At 45.3% G+C, this 23091-nt stretch overlaps 1 protein-coding gene across 2 annotated transcripts in view; it reads right to left on the minus strand.

Moving 5' to 3' along the window:
• The window catches only part of LOC141110764 (uncharacterized), a 187720-nt gene extending 165462 nt beyond the window's left edge, over nt 1-22258 (minus strand). For both annotated transcript variants that reach the window (XM_073602357.1, XM_073602356.1), the window contains exon 1: nt 21936-22258. In XM_073602357.1, the coding sequence (XP_073458458.1) occupies nt 21936-22070 (135 nt within the window). In that variant the 5' untranslated portion in view covers nt 22071-22258. The remainder of the gene's footprint in view (nt 1-21935) is intronic.
• Between the last annotated feature and the right edge of the window lie 833 nt (nt 22259-23091).

Consider the following 23091-nt stretch of genomic DNA (forward strand, 5'->3'; position numbering starts at 1 on the left):
CCCAACTGCTAAGTCAGCTGATCCCAATTCTCTATCTATCCTCAATCATCTATCTGCTGACTTTGTCAAACCCATACACACTATACCCATCTTTTTTGTGCTCTGATTTATGGATGAATTCCCTAAAGCATGTAGTGCAAGGGCCTGCCTGTATACTTTCAAATGGTACTGTTTGAATTTTTAAGATCCTATTATTATCTTGAGTCAAGTAATAGCAGAATGTTCAAATGTGCTCAAATGTGTACAGTGTGTATTTATATCTTTGTATTATGACACTTCTTACCCGTCCAGTGGGCTGCCAATAGTGTAACTATGGCGGGGCTGTTCCAAGTAATACCCTGTATTTAGGCATTCATCTCTCAATGAAGTGAAGAGGGTTGCCTGTCCAAGATTTCACCCCCCCCCCATAATGTTAGAAATGGCCCATGAGAGAGGGGGAATATGATAGGTGTACCTTATACTTTGGTGTTGTTAAATTCCCCTTAATAAATGCTATCTGGAGGTTGCACCAGAATGTTTGTGCCTAATCTGCTTGCCATGTTTCTGAGCAAAAATATTAATTGTTTTTTTTCCTCAACAGTTTCCTTCCACGCCACAGGAATGGCAGACTGTGGCCTCCCACTTTGCCGAGCAGTGGGACTTTCCTAACTGCGGAGGGGCAATTGATGGGAAACATGTCCACATCATCCCGCCACCCAACTCGGGGTTGTACTATTTCAACTATAAGGGGTGATGAAGCGTTTGCGCTGGGGGACCACCTTATGCGGCCATTCCCTATGAGGACCCTCACCCCGGAACAGAGGGTTTTTAATTACCGGCTGGCCAGAGCCCAAAGAGTGGTGGAGAACACATTTGGAATTCTGGCCAGCCAGTTCCGCCTATTTCTGACACCTATCCATATGGCGGAGTATAAACTTAATCATACAATCATGGCGTGCTGTATTCTCCATAACTTTTTACGGAAACATTCGGCCAACTATGCTGGCTCAGTTGGGCCTGAGGCCGGAGTGATACCTCAAACAACAATGACGGCGCTTGAAAGCGGCCGTCCTGGCTTGCCCTCCCTGAGTGCCCGTGATGTCCGATTACGATACCTGGAGTTCTTTGCGGGTAGGGGGGCCATCAATATGCCTTCAAATTTGTGAAGCCTTTTTCAAATAAAAAAGCAAAAAAAAAGAAATTCTTTGTGGACATTTACTGCTTGTGTTTGTTTTAGCTGACCCTGACAGAAATGTGTTGAGTCCAGAAAATGGCGTGATTGTGTAACCTTATACAAAGCACTGTTGGGTGTTATTTACTAAAGGCAAAGACACTTTTCACTACAAGTGCACTTGCAACTGCACTGAAACTGCACTTGAAGTGCAACGAGGATTTGCCCTTAGGAAATAACCCCCATTTTCATTTAAATCACCAATTACATCACCAACAAAGTGTTTTATTAGCGTTGACACAATAATCCACACATTCTTGATTAACAATCTCTTTAATACCTGCACAATCACATGTGCATTTCGAAAAGGTTTTTCTAACAAACCCACAGGTTTGTTGTTTATACATTTTTGGGATAGCATTATAAACCAGATAAAGCTCCATTTATTTAAAATAAAACAGGCATGTGTAAAACCAACAAGAAAGACACAAATCTTAAACTTACAAAGTTCACATTTGGTAGAACTTGAAGGCAATATCAGACATGAGTATTTAAGAACTGTGTTTGATATTGCGTTCAGATGGGGTGAAGTCACCCCAGGCAAAGGCAAATTTGGAAGATGCACACAAATTTACCAATGTCAACATGTGCTACCTGCCATCACGGGGGATCAAGGGACATGTTTTGGGGGAGAAACCCCTTCCTCTCAGCTACTTTATTATAGAGGAAGGGGTTGCAACCCCAAAACGCGTCCATTGATCTCCCGTGATGGCAGATAGCACATGTTGGCACACTGTGTGCATCCTACAAATTTTAGGCTTTTCTACAAATCTTGCAAACATTTTGAAAATTGGATCACACCAAAAAAACAAGGGATTGGGAGGGGTTTTAAACTCGCCCCAAAACATCAATGATGTTCTTATTTTTTTGGATAACATCATTGAAGGTTTTCTTTAGGTTTTCCAATTGTAAATTACACCCCATGATCTCCCCGATCAGGATCTGGGCACTTTCTGATGTGAAAGGATCTGGATCCCCAACATCACGATCACCTAAAAAGAGATAAACCAAACAAAAACAGGTATAAAAAATATGCCGGCATCCATCTCTTACCTGACCCTGTGGTTGCAGACACTCACCTGTTGTGGTGACTAGTTCCACCACGTCTTCTTCATCCTCCTGCACTTTTTGGTTTGGGGGAATTTCCCCTTCTTCCAGAGGTGGGGGGTCTCTGGTCTCCTCGGATGAGGGGTGTCCTCCGAGTCTTTTTTCCCCTATGTAAAACACAAATGCTATACTTAGCACACAGTGATTTGATGGCAGAACTATAAATAGGAAACATTGCTTGGAAGTGGGGTACAAGTGTCTATTTTTGCCTAGTGAAAAAATGTAGCGTTTTCAGTGTCCTTTGTCAAGCTGCAATACTTTACCTGTTTTGTACAAGCTTCACAGATGGAGACACCCCTATAGTATACACTGGAGCACCTGTGTGGCCCCATAATAAAAATGGTGTTCTTGTGTCCCACACTAGTGCCCCAGTGTCCAGATGTGAATGCAGCTGCTGAGTGTCCTCTCCTTACACAGAATCTAGTTTGCATTTCATTCTAGTAACAAAGCCATCTACACAACCAAATTAGTTTATGACAAGTAGGGCGTAAAAAATGTGTCCAAATGCATATGGCCTAAACAATGGTGTTTTAAAGGCCGAAAGAAAAATGTTTGATACGAACGAATAATGGGCCCATGAACATGAAAGTTGCCATTTAATAATGTACACTTATAAGAAAAGCACATGGAGCAGCACGAACGTAAGAAACCTAAAGAATAGGAACACAGCACAACTACTTACTTTTTTGCAGCACTCTCCGGATCTTTCTGTACTGCTCATGTTCTCGTAATTTGAGGTCCGACCACCGCTTCCTGAGCTGATCTTTCGATCGTCGTACCCCGAATTTCCGGTGCAGACTTTTCACCACTTTCGCAATTATCTTGGCCTTTCTGACATTGGGGTTGGGGTAAGGTCCATACTTCCCGTCATAGTCGGCCTTCTTCAGGGTGTCCACCATCTCCAACATCTCCCCAAAGGACATATTTGAGGCCTTAAATCTCCTTCTGGATCGGGACATTTCCGGCTCCGGGCTTTCCTCCTCCTCCTCCTCGTTGCTATAATTAGCACGATCCTGCTGTGTATCCGCCATGTGCTCTTGCCCCACTGTGCAGAACGAAAAGGGGCGGGGAACAGACTCGAAAGAATGTCAGGGGCGGGCGGAGTTACACGCATGCGCAGTGTGTATAAATCATAACATGCGTGCAAATTACGTACGATCTGTGAGCGGAGAAAGGAGCATCGAAAGTGCCGATCGTGATAACGAAGGTAAGATCTAAACTTGGGCCTATGCTGCTTCGAAATGGAAACATAAATTTTAACAAGATTAGGAGAGTTTGGCCTGACATTAGGGTTTGTCTTGTGTTGTGTCTTGCAGAGAAAATGGATGGCTTCAATGACCACAACTTCCTCCCCCTGTTCATAGACAAATACAGGGAGCTGCCCTGTCTGTGGCAGGTGAGACACCCCCATTACAATAATAAACAAAAGAGGCAGGCAGTGCTGGAGAAACTGCTGGAGTTGGTGAAGCCGGTGGTCCCCACAGCAACCATCCCATATTTAAAAACCAAAATTGGTGGCCTGAGGAGCACTTATCTTAGGGAGCGCAAGAAGGTCACAGATTCCCAGAGGTCCGGAGCTGCAGCAGATGACGTTTATGTCCCCAGGCTGTGGTACTATGAGAGACTGCGATTTTTGTCAGACCACACTGAAGTCAGGGAATCCCTCTCAACCCTTCCTTCCACTCTTCCTTCCACCCCAGCTGAGGCTTCCGATGTCCAACCTGGGCCTTCCAGCCAGGAAGAAGTGGAGGAGCCCAGCTGGAGTCAGGTATAGCATTCCTCTACAGATTTCAGGACAATAAAGAAATGGTGTTTACTAGAAGTTATTATTGATCACTAATTGCTGATTGAAAAAAGTGTTTTACAGATCAATAGACAGTAGTGGGCAAAAATAATTGGGACAAGAATGAAAAATGCTGGGCTCAGAATGCTAGTCTGTTATATTTGTGAACATTCAATTTGCAACAGTCAGAAGGTGAAAATTGTGTGTGATTGATGAATAAAATACTAAAACTATGTCCCTTTTTCATACACAGGAAGACCTCAGCCAGGAGGAGGTTGTGGAATGTGGCAGTCAGGAGGAGGCGGGGGTTAGTGGCAGCCAGGACTAGGCGGGGCTAAGTGTCAGCCAAGAGAAGCCTGGGACCAGTCGCAGCCTGACTGAATCGCAGGTTCCTCCCCTCCGCCTTCCATACAAAAGAGGGAGGAAGACGACTCCCATGCAGGATTCAGCGCTCAGGCTCATTCAGGAGGCTTCTGCGTCCCTCCGAGCCTTACCCACTCCTGAAGAGGCCTTTGCCTGCATGGCTGCCAAAAAAATTCAGGGCATGCAGGAGGGTCAACGCAAACTATGTGAGGACCTTCTTTATAAAGTCCTAAGTAAAGGGGTGAGTGGGGAACTAACACCCAAGACCGACGTGATTGAGTTGGACCATCCTCCTCCTCCTCCTCCTGCTGCCACAACTCCACCACCACAGCCACAGCGTGGAAGGAAGCGTGGAAAGAAGGCCAGAGAGTGATTGCCCTGGGTTCAGTCTGGTCTGACAAAAGCTGCAGTCTCTCGTATGACCACAGCCTGGGGACACAGATGTCATCTGCTGCTTTCCGGATATCTGGGAATTCTGGACCAGACTGCACTTCCTTAGATATGGACTCCTCAGGCCACCAATTTTGCATGAAAATTATTGATGTCTGCCCTGGGGGTCCCAGGCTTCGCCAATTTCTGCAGTTTCTCCAGCGTTGCCTCCCTCTTTGTTTAGTTGTGAGCCCTTAATAAAAGTTTTTTATTTGTGAAATTCTACTCTCCTGTGTGTGTTTTCATCCAAAAAGGACAGTTTGTTGGTGACGATTCAGGTACATTTCTAACATAAAATGTGAAATTAACAAGGGACAACAACACCAAACAATCTCCTACAGATTAAATAGAACAACATATCAGTGGTGTTGTGGTAACTTGACACAAAAAACACACACTAAAATTTTCACGAGTACAAATAAAAATCCCAAAAACCAAAAATACGCCTTGAAAAAATACAAACCCTAAAAAAATTAATCGGCCTTAAAAACCAAAAAAAAAAAAAAATTATGTCAGATGTGACAAATCAAAATATATCAAAATATATTGAGGGAATCCCAAAAAATAGTAAAGAAATTAGTTTGTGAGAAGTGTGTGTGAATATGAGCAGCAAAACTACTTAATTCTTGTCCCATTATAAAGAAGAAGAAGAGAGTGCGCTGTATTAAACCATTTTTAACATTGCAGCGTGACGAAAGTGCTGTATCCATTGCGAACGCTCATTTTACCAGACCAAGCTGTTCCGTGTCGGAAAATCCGATGGAAAATGTCCGATGGAGCCCACACACGGTCGGAATTTCCGACAACACGCTCCGATCGGACATTTTCCATCGGAAAATCCGACCGTGTGTACGGGGCATTAGAGTTGTTGCTACTACAGTGATAGCCTTATGCCATGTACACACAATAGGATTTTCCGACAACAAAACCGAGGATTTTTTTCCAAAGGATGTTGGCTCAAACTTGTCTTGCATACACACGGTCACACAAATGTCGGAAATTCCGAACGTCAAGAACACGGTGATGTATACAACACGTACGACGAGCCGAGAAAAATGAAGTTCAATAGCCAGTGTGGCTCTTCTGCTTGATTCCGAGTATGGGTGAACTTTTGTGCGTCGGAATTGTGTACACATGCTCGGACTTGTTGTCGGAAAATTTGAGAACCTGCTCTCAAACATTTGTTGGCGGAAATTCCGACTTGGAATATACATGAAGTATACACACGGTCGGACTTTCCGACAACAAGCTCACATCCAACATTTGTTGTCGGAACATCCTATCGTGTGTACGGCCCATATATCTTGCAGTGCTGAGTGAGCAACCCTCTGTGGTCATTATGCAGAAGATTGCGATTATCACTGTCAATCAGGTATGAAATATGCATACTTACATTGGTCCAATGTAAGTATGCAATAAAGAACATACCTGGAGTTCAGCTTAAGAACAGTGAAAGGCATGATCTCTTCATAAATTCTGGATTCATATAATTTTTTTTTTCTAAGAATAATTATAAATATTTTCTCTCATATTGGACATTTTTATTTTATGTGTATCCTTTTGTTGTTAGACCCGATTGTATGTATTACGATAATAAATACCTATTTTTGTTTAGTACAGGTACAGTGTATTTAAAAGATGTTACAACAGTCTTTAATTATTATAGTAAGTTAAAATAGAAGTTAGGACATCTGTTTACTATGTTGAGCCCTTTTTTGGATAAATAAAGCACAGAACAGAGTCGGATGGAGACAAAGAGGTGCAGGCACTAGGAAAGCATAGATGAATGACAGTCAGGGAGGGTAGAGGGGGAAGTGCAAGGGAGGCCGATCCAGGGCTGGAACATCCCAATAAGTACGCTCCATTGAGTGGCATTGGTGAAACCAGTCAGGGACCAGCACTGCTGGAGCTGAGGGACTCTCCTAGCTGCCAGGGGAAGAACTCCAGTGAGAGTTGGGGGGAAGCAAAGAGAAAGGAAAGACAGATTCTGGTGGTAGGGGACTCAATTCTTAGAAGGATAGAGACCTGAAGCGCCGAACTGTATGTTGCCTACCGGGCACTCGGGTTAGGCACATCACAGATCTTGTGGACAGATTACTGGGAGGGGCTAGGGAGGACCCGGCTGTCATGGTGCATGTTGGCACCAATGACAAAGTCAGAGGCAGATGGAGTGTCCTAAAGAACTATTTTAGGGACTTGGGAGCTAAATTGAGGAAAAGGACCTCCAAGGTAGTATTCTCAAGAAAGGCAGAGGGAGATTAGGGAAGCAAACAAGTGGCTGAAGCGCTTGTGTAGTAAGGAGGGGTTTGGGTTCCTGGAGGACTGGGCCGACTTCTCTGTCGATAATCAGTACTATAGAAGGGATGGACTGCACCTAAATGAGGAGGGTGCAGATCAGCTGGGAATGAAGATGGCCAAAAAGTTAGAGGGGTTTTTAAACTGGGTGACGGGGGGAGGGTCCAGAGGTAGGGATAGTCAGCACAGAACATATTCCAGAGGGTAGTATTGGGGGCATTAGTGATAGGTTGACCAAATCACATAAACCCAATGTAAGTATAGTAGCAAGTCCTAGTTGCAATCTTGGAACACCCAATAAGAGGATGACATGCAACCGGTCTAAACTACGTGGCATGTTCACCAATGCCAGGAGCCTGGCGGACAAGATGGGTGAACTAGAGATACTGTTGTACGAGGAGGATTTGGATTTTGTGGGAATTTCAGAGACCTAGCTCAACAGCTCTCATGATTGGCTGGCAACCATTCAAGGGTATACCCTTTATCGTAAGGATAGAGGGGGTAAAAAAGGGGGAGGGGTATGCCTATATATGAAGAATAATGTATAAGTGAATGTGAGAGATGACATCACTAAGGAAGCTAGGGAGGAGGTGGAATTCTTATGGGTGGATCTCCAAAGGGATGAAACTAAGGGGAAAATAATACTGGGAGTATGCTATAGGCCCCCTAACCTGAGGGAGGAAGGGGAGACAGATCTCATATCTCAAATTGGATTAGCATCAAGGATGGGAAGTGTTATCATAACGGGGGATTTTAATTATTCAGACATAGACTGGGCGGAGGGAACCACGCATTCATCTAAGGCTCCCCAGTTCCTAAATGTCTTCCAGGACAATTTTATGGGTCAGATGGTAGACGCATCAACCAGAAATAAAGTGTTACTGGATCTACTGATTACCAACAATACAGACCTGCTCACAGGTCATTTGGTTTCAGTATAAATTACACAAATAGAAAACATAAGGGGAATACAAAGACACTGAATTTCAAAAGAGCCAACTTCCCTAAAATACGAATCTTGCTAGAAGGCATAAATTGGGATAAAATCTTAAGAACAAAGAACACGGAGATGAGGTGGGTTTGCTTTAGGAGCATATTAAATAAGGGCATTAGCCAATGCATACTATTGGGTAATAAATTTAAAAGAGCGAACAAAAGTCCTGGATGGCTTAACTCCAATGTAAAAATGCATATAAAAGCAAAGGAGAAGGCCTTCAAAAAATACAAGGTTGAGGGATCATCATCAGCATTCAGACTTTATAAAGAATGCAACAAGAAATGTAAGGGTGCAATAAGAACAGCTAAGATAGAACATGAAAGACACATAGCAGAGGAGAGCAAAAAAAATCCCCAAAAAATCTTTAAGTATGTAAACAGTAAAAAAGGGAGGACAGACCATATTGGCCCCATAAAGAATGAGGAAGGACAGCTGGTTACAAAGGATGGGGAGAAGGTATTGAATTTCTTCTTCTCCTCAGTCTTCACAAGGGAATCGGGGGCTTCAGTAACCAAAACTGCAGTGTTTATCCTCATGACACATCACAGGAAGCACCTCCATGGTTAACAGAGGACAGAATTAAAATTAGACTTGGGAAACTTAACATTAATAAATCACTGGGACCAAATGGCTTGCACCCGAGAGTACTTAGGGAACTCAGTCAAGTAATTGCCAGACCATTGTTCCTAATTTTTACTGACAGTCTACTGACTGGAATGGTACCAGCTAATTGGAGAAAAGACAACGTAGCACCAATATTTAAAAAGGGCCCAAAATACATCCCTGGGAATTACAGACCAGTTAGCCTAACATCAATAGTATGTAAACTCTTGGAGGGGATGATAAGGGACTATATACAAGATTTTAGTAATGAGAACGGTATCATTAGCAGTAATCAGCATGGATTCATGAAGAATCGTTCTTGCCAAACCAATCTATTAACCTGCTATGAGGAGGTGAGTTGCCATCTAGATAAAGGAAGGCCCGTAGATGTGGTGTATCTGGATTTTGCAAAAGCATTTGACACAGTCCCCCATAAACGTTTACTGTACAAAATAAGGTGCGTTGGCATGGACCATAGGGTGAGTACCTGGATGGAAAACTGGTTACAAGGGTGAGTTCAGAGGGTGGTGATAAATGGGGAGTACTCTGGTCAGGGGTGGGTAGTGGGGTCCCTCAGGGTTCTGTGCTGGGACCAATCCTGTTTAATTTGTTCATAAACAACCTGGAGGATGGGGTAAACAGTTCATTCTCTGTATTTGCAGACGATACTAAGCTAAGCACGGCAATAACTTCTCCGCAGGATGTGGAAACCTTGCAAAAAGATCTGAACAAATTAATGGGGTGTGCAACTACATGGCAAATCAGGTTCAATGTAGAAAAATGTAAAATAATGCATTTGGGTGGCAAAAATATGAATGCAATCTATACACTGGGGGGAGAACCTCTGGGGGAATCTGTTTAAAACAGTTTTTTTTGCTAGAAAATTACTTAGAACCCCCAAACATTATATATTGTTTTTTTTCTAACACCCTAGAGAATAAAATGGCAGTCATTGCAATACTTTTTTTCAGACCGTATTTGCGCAGCGGTCTTACAAGCGCGCTTTTTTTGGAAAAAAAATCACTTTTTTGATAAAAAAAATAAGACAACAGTAAAGTTAGCCCAATTTTTTTGTATATTGTGAAATATACTGTTACGCCGAGTAAATTGATACCCAACATGTCACGCTTCAAAATTGCGCCCGCTCGTGGAATGGTGTCAAACTTTTACCCTCAAAAATCTCCATAGGCGACGTTTAAAAAATTCTACAGGTTGCATGTTTTGCATTACAGAGGAGGACTAGGGCTAGAATTATTACTCTCGCTATAACGATTGCGGCGATACCTCACATGTGTGGTTTGACCACCGTTTTCATACTCACATATGCTTTTGCTTCTGCGCATGAGCTTGTCCGGACGCAGAAGCATTTTACATGATTTTATTTATTTTTACACTGTTTAAAAAAAAAAAAAAAATTGTGTCACTTTTATTCCTATTACAAGGAATGTAAACATCCCTTGTAATAGAAAAAAGCATGACAGGACCTCTTAAATATGAGATCTGGGGTCAAAAAGACCTCAGATCTCATATTTACACCAAAATGCAATAAAAAAAAAGAAAAAAAAAGTCATTAAAAAAATGACATTGAAAAAAATGTGCCTTTAAGACGTATGGGCGGAAGTAACATTTTGATGTCGTTTCCGCCCAGCAGTGTCATGGAGACGAGTGGGCACCATCTTAGCCTCACTCGTCTCCAGGCACAGTAGGGAGACAGACGCGATCGCCTCCGCCGCTACCGACGGCTCCGGTAAGCGGCGGAAGGCACCGGATCGCGTCGGTGCAGGGGGGGTGGCCCCTTTCCCGCCACTGATAAAAGTGATCTTCGGCTAATCCGCCGCAGAGACCACTTTTATCTGAAAGCCGACCGCCGCACGAAAACGGGGATACCGGGGTTATGGCAGCTAGCTGCTGCCATAACAACAATATCTGCCGCCAAACTTTGGACGTACATCGGCGTGCGCCGGTCGGCAAGTGGTTAATGTATCTAATTAGAACTGATCTGTGGGTTTCATAGCAATAGATCTAATATTGTATACTGTATTTGTAGTCAGAGTCTTCGAGTGAGAAAGTGATACTCCTAAGCACCAAGGCCTGAGGTGTGCCTTGGCCTAGCTGGTCAGTATGCCTGAAAGAGGGCATACCCTGAATGTAAGAATAAGAAAAAGTACTATGAGTATGTATGAAGGCTGGGGAAAACGGGTGGGTGGGAACCCAGAGGCACCCACGACTAATGGCCTTGAAAAAAGGAGGAGGCTTAAATAGCCCTCTCGGACTCCACCCACAAATACAGGCTAGCCTCCAGCCAGCCTTACACTTATGCTATACTACACTATACTGTATTTGAAGTCAGAGTCTTCAAGTGAGAAAGTGATACTCCTAAGCACAAAGGCCTGAGGTGTGCCTTGGCCTGGCTGGTCAGTATGCCTGAAAGAGGGCAAAAAGACACAAATTTAGTTGAAGAAGGAAAGGTAACAATCCATCAAGTGGAGTAGTGCGCGCCCGCATGGCAACAGTATGTATCCGGTAAGTATCCGCTATGATAGGAGAAACACCCCCCCACAACTCCTGACTTGGTGATGAGACGGAACCCCCTATAGAACCTGCAAAGCTACCCAGAACCCAACTAAACGTCCCGTGAAAGATTGGATTGAGCCTGAGACCCGAGACAACCCAGACATGAGAATGAAGTGCTTGTGAATGAGAGGATACGTGGGGGAAGGGGAGCAATGGCTGGCCCGAGGAGCCCCTGCAAAATGATGGCCGAGAAGATCGAAACTTCAAACGGACATCAGTGAAGTGCTCAGTGAAAAGCCCCCAACCCCTGGCCTACCCATACTTGGTATGGGGAAGTGTGAGGGTGACTGCAAAAGGACAACTGGCAGGAGTTCAAAATGCTGAATACCTGAAGAATGTGATGGAGTAGGCGGATGAGGCCCATGCACTATGGCAATAAACATTGTCAACATGGAGAAACCATGCCAGACACAGAACACTGGTCCCACCTGATTAGATCGGGTCGTGCTTCAGCCTGTGACCTGACAACCGAGTCTGAATCCTCAACCGAGGAAGGAGGGCCAGACTCCACCCCGGGGAATTAAGTCCCATGCCATGATACAGTCGTACCCAAAGTGGCTGAAGCCCCTCTACCTGGAACAGGCTGGGGATTGGAAAAGATGACTGGACTGACGTCCCTGAGCAGTTCTCCAGGCAACATCCTAGACAAGAGATCAGAGCCGAGAGTGGAATCCAGAATAATGATGACGTTTGCCCAACCTACCACTTAAGGTCCGTCAATGGGACATGGCTCAGCACACACCCTGAGAGAGACTATGAATCCCTGGCGGTAACCAGGGCCTCTAAGCAACAGGACGTCAACTGAAAGAAGATTGACGACTGCTTCCGACCCAAGGGTGAGCCCAGTGGCGAAACGACATCGGCACCAATAAATTAGCCCTAACAACGGGCAGGGCTGATGAACGTGAGTGCAAGCATGGTTGATAACGGTATGGATGCCAATGCAGCCCAACCTGAGAACACAAACTAGAGAAATGACAGACAACCAGACATGAGAACAATGCCCCTCTGTGCCTACCTAAGTATGGGAACATGAACAGAATTATCAAGACCACTGCGCGTAAGTAGTGAGTGAGCCTGAGTAACCTGCAGCGCCGAGACAGGTAATTAACTGAAAACTCAGCGCTGGTGTACCCACAGACCGTGGTGGGTAGTCATACAGGTGTGGTGAGTGAACGTGCATCGTATGACGCATGGTATACGGGCGAGAAGATTGTGGCCAACAATCATTAAAAAACGAAACCTCTGCCCATATGGATCTGTAGACATGACAGATCCTGACATGTGAGCCCTAGCTAACTGACCCAGGTACAAACATGAACAAAGAAACGATAAGACATGACAACCAACGAAGTTGAAAACAGCCACCGTAGTATATGCCGTGACTGAACAACAATGCCCCTCTTAGAAACGCTGAGGCTGAAACGCTATGACAGAAATGCTGAGACTGAATGCTGAGGCAGAAACGCTATGACAGAAATCTTGGGGCAGAAACGCAAGGACAGCAACGCTATGACAGAAAACGCTATGACAGAAATGCTGAAACTGAATGCTGAGGCAGAAACGTAATGACAGAAAACCTGGGGCAGAAACGCAATGACAGAAACGCTGAGACTGAAATGCTGAAGCAGAAATGCAATGACAGAATTCCTGGGGCAGAAATGCTGAGGCAGAAATGCCATGACAGAATTCCTGGGGCAGAAATGCTGAGGCAGAAATGCCATGACAGAAATCCTGGGGCAGAAACGCTATGACAGAACGCTGAGGCAGAAATGTGATGACAGAAATCCTGGGGCAGAAACGCTGAGGCAGAAATGCCATGACAGAAATCCTGGGGAGAAACACAATGACAGAAACGCTGAGACTGAAATGCTGAGGCAGAAATGCAATGACAGAAATCCTGGGGCAGAAACGCTGAGGCAGAAATGCCATGAGAGAAATCCTGGGGCAGAAACGCTATGACAGAACGCTGAGGCAGAAATGCAATGACAGAAATCCTGGGGCAGAAACACTAAGGCAGAAATGCCATGACAGAAATCCTGGGCAGAAACGCTATGACAGAACGCTGAGACTGAAACGCTGAGGCAGAAATGCAAAGACAGAATCCTGGGACAGAAACGCTATGACAGAAATGCTGAGACTGAATGCCGAGACAGAAAAGTTGAGACTGAACGCCGAGCCAGAAATGCTGGGGCAGAACACTATGACAGAAATGCTATGACAGAAAACGCCATGACAGAAAACGCCATGACAGAAAAACACCATGACAGAAAAACGCCATGACAGAAATCCTGGGGCAGAGACGCTATGACAGAAACCCTGGGGCAGAACGCTATGACAGAAATGCCGGGGCAGAACGCTATGACAAAAATGCCTGGGCAGAACGCTATGACAGAAATGCTGGGGCAGAACGCTATGACAGAAATGCTGGGGCAGAACGCTATGACAGAAATGCTGGGGCAGAACGCTATGACAGAAATGCTGAGGCAGAACGCTATGACATAAATGCTGGGGCAGAACGCTATGACAAAAATCCTGGGGCAGAAACGCTATGACAGAAATGCAGAGACTGAACGCCGAGACAGGAATGCCGGGGCAGAACGCTTATGACGGAAATGCTGGGGCAGAATGCTGTAACAGAAATGCTAGGGCAGAACGCTAAGACAGAAATGCTGAATGCTATGACAGAAATGCTAGGGCAGAACGCTAAGACAGAAATGCTGAACGCTATGACAGAAATGCTGGGCAGAAAGATACGACAGAAATGCTGGGGCCGAACGCTACGACAGAAAAGCTGGGGCAGAAACACCATGACAGAAACACTAGGGCCGAACGCCATGACAGAAATGAAGAATATAATATAAGTCCGCGTAGTGGATATGGGTACAGATGGAATATAAAACTGCTGCCTCTACAGGTACAATTCCACCTGGGTGGAGTGTACTAGAATATATATAGAGAACAAATGTAGATGTGGCGCTGTTCTAGTGGAGTAAATATTTGATGGTAAAACCACTGTTTTATACCTTGTGTAGTCTCCTAGACTAGGTATGAAAGCTGGATGGTTTAAATTGTATATACTATAAATTAGTGGCAAGTGCCTCAAACCTTGTATGTGTGCACATAAATCACAGTGTGGTGCTACAAACTTATGGTGTCCATTAGCAATTGGACTAATTCAAACAAAAATAGGTGAATGAATAAAACATAAAAGAAACAACATGTGTTACAGCCTCTGTCGCCTAGTTTGCAATGGATTTTGGATTGTGTTACAACCTCTGGCGGCTGCTTGGCAGTGTAGTTTCAGTGGCCATAGAATGTGCTTCAGTGTGTATTGTTTACCAAAGGTGGTGTGGGTTACACTCCTTGAATGTTAGTCACAAATAATATACGCTATTTTACAAATATAAAAATGGAATTACATTAAATATGTGCCCAATGTTATATCACGTACAATTGCATTAATGAATTTTTTAGTAAAAGTGCAAAAAGTGCTTCGTGATCAAAAATGTGTGCTAGTTTAGCAGCTATTAATTAGCAAAGTGACTAGTGCTCAAAAGGTTAATTAACAAAGTGACTTGTGCTCCAAAGGAAAACCAGTACTTTCTGGAAAAACAATTTTGTTTTAAAAGGTCTTCTTATATGGCAAAGTGACTTGTGCTCAGAAAAAGTGAGTCCTTATTGAGAGACAATATTATTTAAAGATCTTCTTATCCAGGTGCTGGCTTGGTGATAGCGCTTCTTATTCGTGCTCCTAATGTGCATACACTCACCAAATAGCCTCACCCCTGCAGGGGTATTACGCGGTCACAGTATCTGCCACTGTGTAGCAACCCTGGATAGCTCTGGTCCGTGCTTTAAATGTTGTCTAGCGACTTTTAATGTGTTCACCATATGAAAAAGAAGGGATGCCCATAGCGTAAAACCATTTAAAAAGCTTTATTTTAACATAAGCAAAGATCGTACTCACATTTTAAAAGGTTAGTATAAGCATGGAAGGATAAGAACCGTCAAAAATGGCCTGTGTTCGTCTGACTGGAGGTGACGCAAGACGTTCGTAAACCCATTTCGTCATTGGACGTCTACAGGAGCGATGACAGAAATGCTGGGGCAGAACGCTACAACAGAAATGCTAAGCCAGAAACGCTATGACAGGAACGCTATGACAGAAAAAAAACGCTGAGACTAAATGCCTGGACAGAAACGCTATGACAGAAAACCTGGGCCGAAACGCCACAATATAAACACTTGGATGCCCAGGAGGCGTGCGGGATCCCCCCATGATGCCCCACGTGAATACCGGGAGGTGAGCAGGTGGGTGAGCAACCCCCATGAGAACTGGGAGGCGTGCAGGCGTCCCTTCATGATGCACAGCGTGGTTCCAGGGAGGTGAACTGGCGGGTGAGTGGCACGTGGTTGGAGGATGGATGGATGGACAGACGCCCCCCGTTCCCTCCCCCCCAGCATGAGTGCCGGGAGAAGCGGGCGGGCGGCACTCTGGCCAGATGGAGCCGTGGGGAAAGTGGGCGGTTGGAGGATGGATGGACGGAAAGACTGCCCCCCACTCCCCCCCGGCATGAGCGCCAGGAGAAGCGGGTGGCCCCCACGGCGCTGGCAGGAACACAGGGATGAAAGGGAGAAGCAGGCGGGCCCACCCTGACCATGCGGGATTGAGCCCAGCTAAGGTGATGGATGGACGGACGGCCCCCCCGCTCCCCCTGGCATGAGCGCCAGGAGAAGCGGGTGGGCAGTACCCTGACCAGATGGAGCCATGGGAAAGAGGGTGGGTGGAGGATGGAAAGACCCCCTGCATGAGCGCCGGGAGAAGCGGGCGGGTGGCCCCCCCACGATGCTGGATGGAACATGGGGCTGAAAGGGAGGACGGGCGGGGCGGCCCCCACGGATGACAGGGGGGACGGGTGGACGGTGGTGCCCCGGAGAGGAACCGACACCATAGCTGCGGCTGACCGCTGCTCTGTAAGGAGGCCGGAAATGACGTGCGTCCACCCAGAAACGCCAACAACACTTAGCCTTGACAGAGGAGGAGGCTTAAATAGCGCTCTCGGATTCCTCCCACAAATACAGGCTAGCCTCCGGCCAGCCTTACACGTTTTTTGGTTCATTCCCATATACTGATGGCTGGGAACTAAATTGCAGGAGCTGCCTGCTTCTAGCGGATTGTGATCTTCTCTGATTATATGAGTGCAGCACAGCATAGAAATCATTCTTTATGGTTCCTAGCAGCGACCAAATCGAATCAAACAGGTATATAGATGCCTTGTTATAAATCCTTGTATGCAGATACAGTCAGTGCTGTATTTTGGCCTAGGCCAACAAGGCCCAGGCCGGCACTTTGTGGGGGGGCAGCGGTCGGCGCCGCCCCCCCCCCAACGAAAAAAAAACCCCCTCTGCCACCCGAGCAACCTCCCATTCAGTGCAGGAGGTTGCTGGCTGCAGCGTCTCTTACATGGAGCACACACAGCGTGTGCTCACAGTTCCCCCCTCCCCTTCCCTCTGCACAGACAGGAGGGAGAGAGAACTTGTCAGCGTCTTCTCAGTCTTCTCCGGTGTTGTGATTCCAGGGTTGCTCGGATTGTGGCTTCAGTGGACAGACCCAGCTACAGTCTGCTAATCCTGGAGGGTGAGAGTAAAATCCCGTTCCTCTTCACTGTCTCTCCTTGAAAACCTCACACAAGCCTTATATGTGCTCTGACTTTGTTTCTCCTATCTCCCTGTTATCTGAAATAGGACTCTCTGATAATTAACCCTCTGTGTTCTTGCTATGCTTTACTACTCTGTTTCAATGGACACATGTACACTGATTCTTACATATATGGTTAACTCTTTACAGCTCAATATCTGCAGTCTGGTGCTTCTGGAATCAATGGCATTTAACACCTTAGTGTCTGCTTGTATATGTGGTTAACCTTTCATAGCTACTTGTATCTCTAAGCCCTGATTCACATTGATGCTACTTTGAAATCACGCTATTTCACTTGAAGTAGCGTGATTTCAAAGTAGCAAGGTCAGCGCGATATTAGGTGCTACTTGATAGACATTTGTGTGGCTTCATTCACAGATGTCTATTGAAGTCGCACCTGAAATCGGCAAAAGTAGTACAGAAACTAATTTTGCAAATCGGTGCGACGCTGCAAAATCAGTGTCGCACCGATTGAAACAGTGTCATTGCCTCCAATAGCATGCGACTTGTCATGCGATTTGATCTCTCAAATCGCATGACAATTTGCTCCAATGTGAACCTAGGCTTAGGCTCAGTTCACACTGGAACCGGCCTCGGATCACACAGGAACGATGTGCATCCCTGTTCTCCATGCACTGATGAGGCTACATTGATGGGCACTGATGAGGCTACATTGATGGGCACTGATGAGGCTGCATTAATGGGCACTAATGAGGCTGCATTGATGGGCACTAATGAGGCTGCACTGATGGGCACTAATGAGGCTGCACTGATGGGCACTAATGAGGCTGCACTGATGGGCACTAACGAGGCTGCGCTGATGGGCTCTGATGAGGCAGCTTTGATAGGCACTGACGAGGCTGCATTGATGGGCACTGACGAGGCTGCACTGATGAGCACTAATGAGGCTGCTTTGATGGGCACTGATGAGGCTGCATTGATGGGCACTGATGAGGCTGCATTGATGGGCACTGACGAGGCTGCATTGATGGGCACTGACGAGGCTGCATTGATGGGCACTGACGAGGCTGCTTTGATGGGCACTGATGAGACTGCTTTGATGGGCACTGATGAGGCTACTTTGATGGGCACTGATGAAGCAGCTTTGATGAGCACTGATGAGGCTGCTTTGATGGGCACTGATGAGACTGCTTTGATGGGCACTGATGAGGCTACTTTGATGGGCACTGATGAAGCAGCTTTGATGAGCACTGATGAGGCTGCTTTGATGGGCACTGATGAAGCAGCTTTGATGGGCACTGATGAGGCTGCTTTGATGGGCACTAATGAAGCAGCTTTCATGGGCACTGATGAGGCTGCTTTGATGGGCACTAATGAAGCAGCTTTGATGGGCACTAATGAGGCTGCTTTGATGGGCAACGATGAGGCTGCACTTGGTACCCACTTTTAACCACTTCAATACTGGGCACTTTCAACCCTCTCCTTCCCAGACCAATTTTTAGCTTTCAGCACTGTCACACTTTGAATGACAATTGCACGGTCATGCTACATTGTACTCAAATTACATTTTTACCATTCTTTTCACATAAATAGAGCTTTTCTTTGGTGGTATTTAATCACCGCTGGGATTTTTATTTTTTACGCTACAAATAAAAAAGGACTGACAATTTAAAAAAAAAAAAAGCATGTTTCTTAGTTTCTGTTATAAAATTTTGCAAATAAGTATTTTCTTTTGATAAATTTTTACCAAAAATGATGCTGGTACATTTCTTTGGTAAAAATAACCCAAATCAGTGTTTATTTAGTGTTGGCAGTGATGGGGGACAGACAGATGATTTATGGGGACACAGACATGTGTATGCAGGGCTTTTTTTCTCAAACAATAGGTGCTGGAACTCAACCACAACCCCCCAAAACCTCTCCACCCACACACCCTCCAAATCACATAAAATAGTGGTTATGGTCATATTTCACAAACAGTAGAAGGGTCTTAAAGGGGCATTAAATATCAGGATTGCATTACATACAGAGTGCAGAGTTCATGGGGGTTACATACAGAGTGCAGAGCTGTCACTTGTAAACACAGAAACCAGACTTCTGTGTTTACAAGTGATTGTGGTGAGCAGGCACCAAAGGGTCTGAGCCAGAGGTGGTGGAACTGAGTTCCACCAAGTTCCCCCTGAAAAAAAGCCCTGTGTGTATGGGGACAGGGGTGACAGTGGTGCTTGGTGTACTGTTTGTGGGGTAATCTGTAACAGCTCTTTGTGTAAAATCATTCTCGCACAGAGAGCTGTCACAGATCTGCAGATTCCCCCTCCCCCCCCCTCCCCCACCACACTGAGCTTGGCGGGGAGAACTTTCACAGAGACATGCGCCTCTGTTTACATTTTGACGGCTGCAATTGGACACAGCCATCACGTGATCGGGAGGGCCGATCACAGCACCCATATCCAGATTTCTGCTCAGCTGGATTCTGTGATCATAATAATTACAGGATCAAGCCGCAGTGCACCTTTTAGCCGTGCTGTGAGCACTTGCTCTGAGGGACGTTCCTGAATGTTCACTCAGGACAAGGAAATGACCACCTGGCCGTTTATGTGCAGTGGCCGGGTGGGAGGTGGTTAATGTACAGAGAGAAAGAGGTGAAGCTCTAAGAAGAAAAAGTGGAGCGTAAAGAGGAAAGGGTGTGGTTTACAGATGACAGGGCAGGTCTTAAACAGGAAGGGGCATGGCATTGACAGGAAAGGGTGGGTCGTATTTAAATTAGGGGGTGCACAAGTTTAGTCAGGCCTAGGGCAGCACAAAACCTAAATACACCACTGGATACAGTAGATACAAGATACAAAAGATAAGTAAAAATGGCAACAATTAAAACTGACACAGGTATTTACCAACAGCTTTAAAGGCACAGTGAAAGAAAAAAACAGAGGTAACAGATTACATTTGCAAAGTTTATTGGTATCCCTTGTTATATTATACAACTGAATGTATTTTAAGGGTATAGTTTACTGAAAAATTCTGAAAATTAACTTTTCTTATGAAGTTGTTCCTTTAGGTGTCCGTTTATAAAGCAGTGAAATCTATTTAGTGCTTCATTCTCTGGCATTCACAGAGGAGATCTTTCTCTGTGTGCCTGTTTATGAAGCTTTGTAGATCGCGTCACCTTCGGAGGAGTGAAGTGATCTACCAACGCTTCCAACAGTGGAGAACGGCCCCTGATACTGGAATCCCGTGGGACTTTACGAGATTACAGCACCAGAAATTCACAGAAACACCGAGCTGTCAGTTTATTAAGCAGTGATAAATTATCACCGCTCAATACACTGACAGACGGTGTGGTTAATGTTAAAAAAATAACGATTCCCCCCACATTATATATATATGTATACACACACACACATATTATATATACATGTATATGCACACACATTATATTTATATATATATATGTATACACATAAATATGACAGGGGGACATGGTTACAGTGTTGGGGGGCTGAACGAGGCATAAGGAAGTTAAAAATCTTCCTCCTTCCCCCTCAGATCCCCTGAGATTCCCTCTTCACTCCCCGATTCTCCACCTCTGAGCTGGTGAATCGGGGAGTGTGAATTCTGACTCAGATCACCAGTGAAGTGCTGAGATCGCAGCTTCATAAACTGATCATATCATGTGAGATTGGGGGGGGGATATTGGGGGCGAGGGGATTTGTCTTAGAAGGGGGAATTTGGGGGCAACGGGGGTAAGTATTGTTCTAGGAGGGGGAATTTGGGGGGGCAACAAGGGGTAAGTATTATTCTAGGAGCGAAAATTTGGGAGGGATGCTTTAGGGGGATTTGTGTGTGGAGGAAAGAAGGGGGGGGAGGATTTGTGCTGGGAGGGGGAATTTTGAAGTGAGGGGGAGATGATGTGTACTAAGAGGGGAAATTTTAGGGGTAGAGGATTTGTGCTAGAAGGGGGGATTGTGTTGAGACGGGGGATTTCAGCAGGGGGGCAGATTTGTACTTGGAGAATGGGGAATTTATGCTTAGAGAGTAGGCATGGAGATAAGTGCTCAGTGTTTTTGTAGGGAGATTTTTGCTGACACATAATGCTCATACATCTTGGGGGATGCAATTTGGTATGTTCTCCCTGGGCTCTAGATGGCCCTGTCGCACAGCACTGCCGGTGACATAATCACCTGTGTAACATGGCTTTTTACAGTAATGTGTTTGGACTGTATTAGTAGCAAGCACTAATGTCAGAATATGCTGCTTATGCAGCTATAGTTTTCAAGAGCCAGGGTAGCATACACTTTCAAGCAAAAGTAAATTCTATCAATTTTTTTTTTCATGTTCCCCCTGCAGACTGATGCCATAATGTGCTAACTTATGCTACATACTAGCACATTATGACAAACTTACCTTTTAAATGGAGCCCTTCAGCAATGTGCTATCACCGCTGCCAGCACTTCCATCACTGCCCGGTCTTTCTTCCTGGTTCAGCTCTGGCCATTTGAATGACTGGGCTGCGATGACGTCACTCCCACGCATGCGTACAGGAATCACCATCGCAGCACATTGCTCTCTGGATTGACAGCACAAACAGTATGCCTTGAATGCAGAGCTACTATGCATGCATTGGTGACCTCACCGGCTGCAGCTGGAGTGAATACCTTCTAAACAATGCAGGTTTAGAAGATTATCATAGTACTTACAGGTAAGCTCCATTATAACCTTACCTATAGGTACATGTGTATATCAAGACTTTACTTCCACTTTCAGAAAAGATTACTACTCACCTAGCATTTTTATAAGAATGCATAGAATGCATTAAGGTGAAAAAACATAAACCTTTACAACCCCTTTAAATGCACCTATTCAGATCCACCCATTATGTCAGTTAATATATTACGGTGTTTGAAATGCTACTTACTTGGCTAGAGATGTTGAATCCTTCTATAACATTCCTGCCCCCATCTAATCTGCTGTGGTCCTCAGGAGACAGGGAGGCAGGGGCGGATGCTGTGCACACAATGATGACAAAGAAAGCCAGCAGCAGAACAGTCATTGCTGGACTGGATGGCAGGCAATGGATTGTCAATTATCATGCATATGAAAGATAGAACAGAGTGCAATGATGTGAAAAGCTAGCAGCGATACAAATATAATGTTGTACACGGCTAAGCAGCCATTCAAGAAATTGCATTCTAATGGAAGATAATGAAGGAGAACCTTCTAGGCTAGAGCATCCCCTAGTGGGTACTGACTATTATTGCATGCACATAGCCATGCTAAAGGTGCGAGAAAACATTTTATGAACTATTAAAGTGATATTAAACCCTAAAGCAAAAATCAAATTTATTTTGGTTTCTCTATTGTTAGATGTGGTGGTTGCACTAGTTTCCCTTTTATAGGCTTTTTTTTCCTTTTTCACCTAGTAAGCTGTCCAGTAAAAGTCTTTTTTTTTGCATTCAACCAGCAGGTTGAATGAAAAACAATTACTCTTTTCCTCCCATCTACACACTAGTTGTGGATAGGGGAATCCTCCCTACTGAGCCTTTGTATTCTGACAGTGGGGAGACTTCCTCGCCATCAGAATACGCTGATTAGAGCTGCAGGCTATAGCCTGACTGAGCAGGGAAAACTGGGTGGTTGTACAGAATTCAATCAGTAGATCGACTTCTGTACAACTAAAGTGCCCATACATGGATCAAAATTTGGCTGGTCCCTGCTGAACCTGCCAAATTTCAATCCATGTATGGCCGGCTTTAGAATGTTGAGACAAACCATTTAACACTGACAGGGATGCTTACAATCAGGACTGCCATCAGGGGGGAGGGACAGCCCATACACATGTAGGGGACCCGGGCCCCAACAAGGTTGGAGTGGTGGGAAGATCCCAAGTGTGTGCAGGGAGCAGTCAGGGCCCACTGTCAGGCAGGCTCTGGTCAAGTAAGGCAGTGTGTGCCCAGCTGTGCAGGGAGGGTCAGGCCAAGGGGTGCCGCATGGAGGAGGAGGAAGAAGAAGAAGAGGTCAGGGTGGAGGAGCCCCCTCGCTCTTTGTAGCAGCTGCCACCGGAGATTCTGGTG

This window comes from Aquarana catesbeiana, linkage group LG10 (assembly GCF_042186555.1).
Source record: "Aquarana catesbeiana isolate 2022-GZ linkage group LG10, ASM4218655v1, whole genome shotgun sequence".
In the NCBI taxonomy this organism is placed as follows: domain Eukaryota; kingdom Metazoa; phylum Chordata; class Amphibia; order Anura; family Ranidae; genus Aquarana; species Aquarana catesbeiana.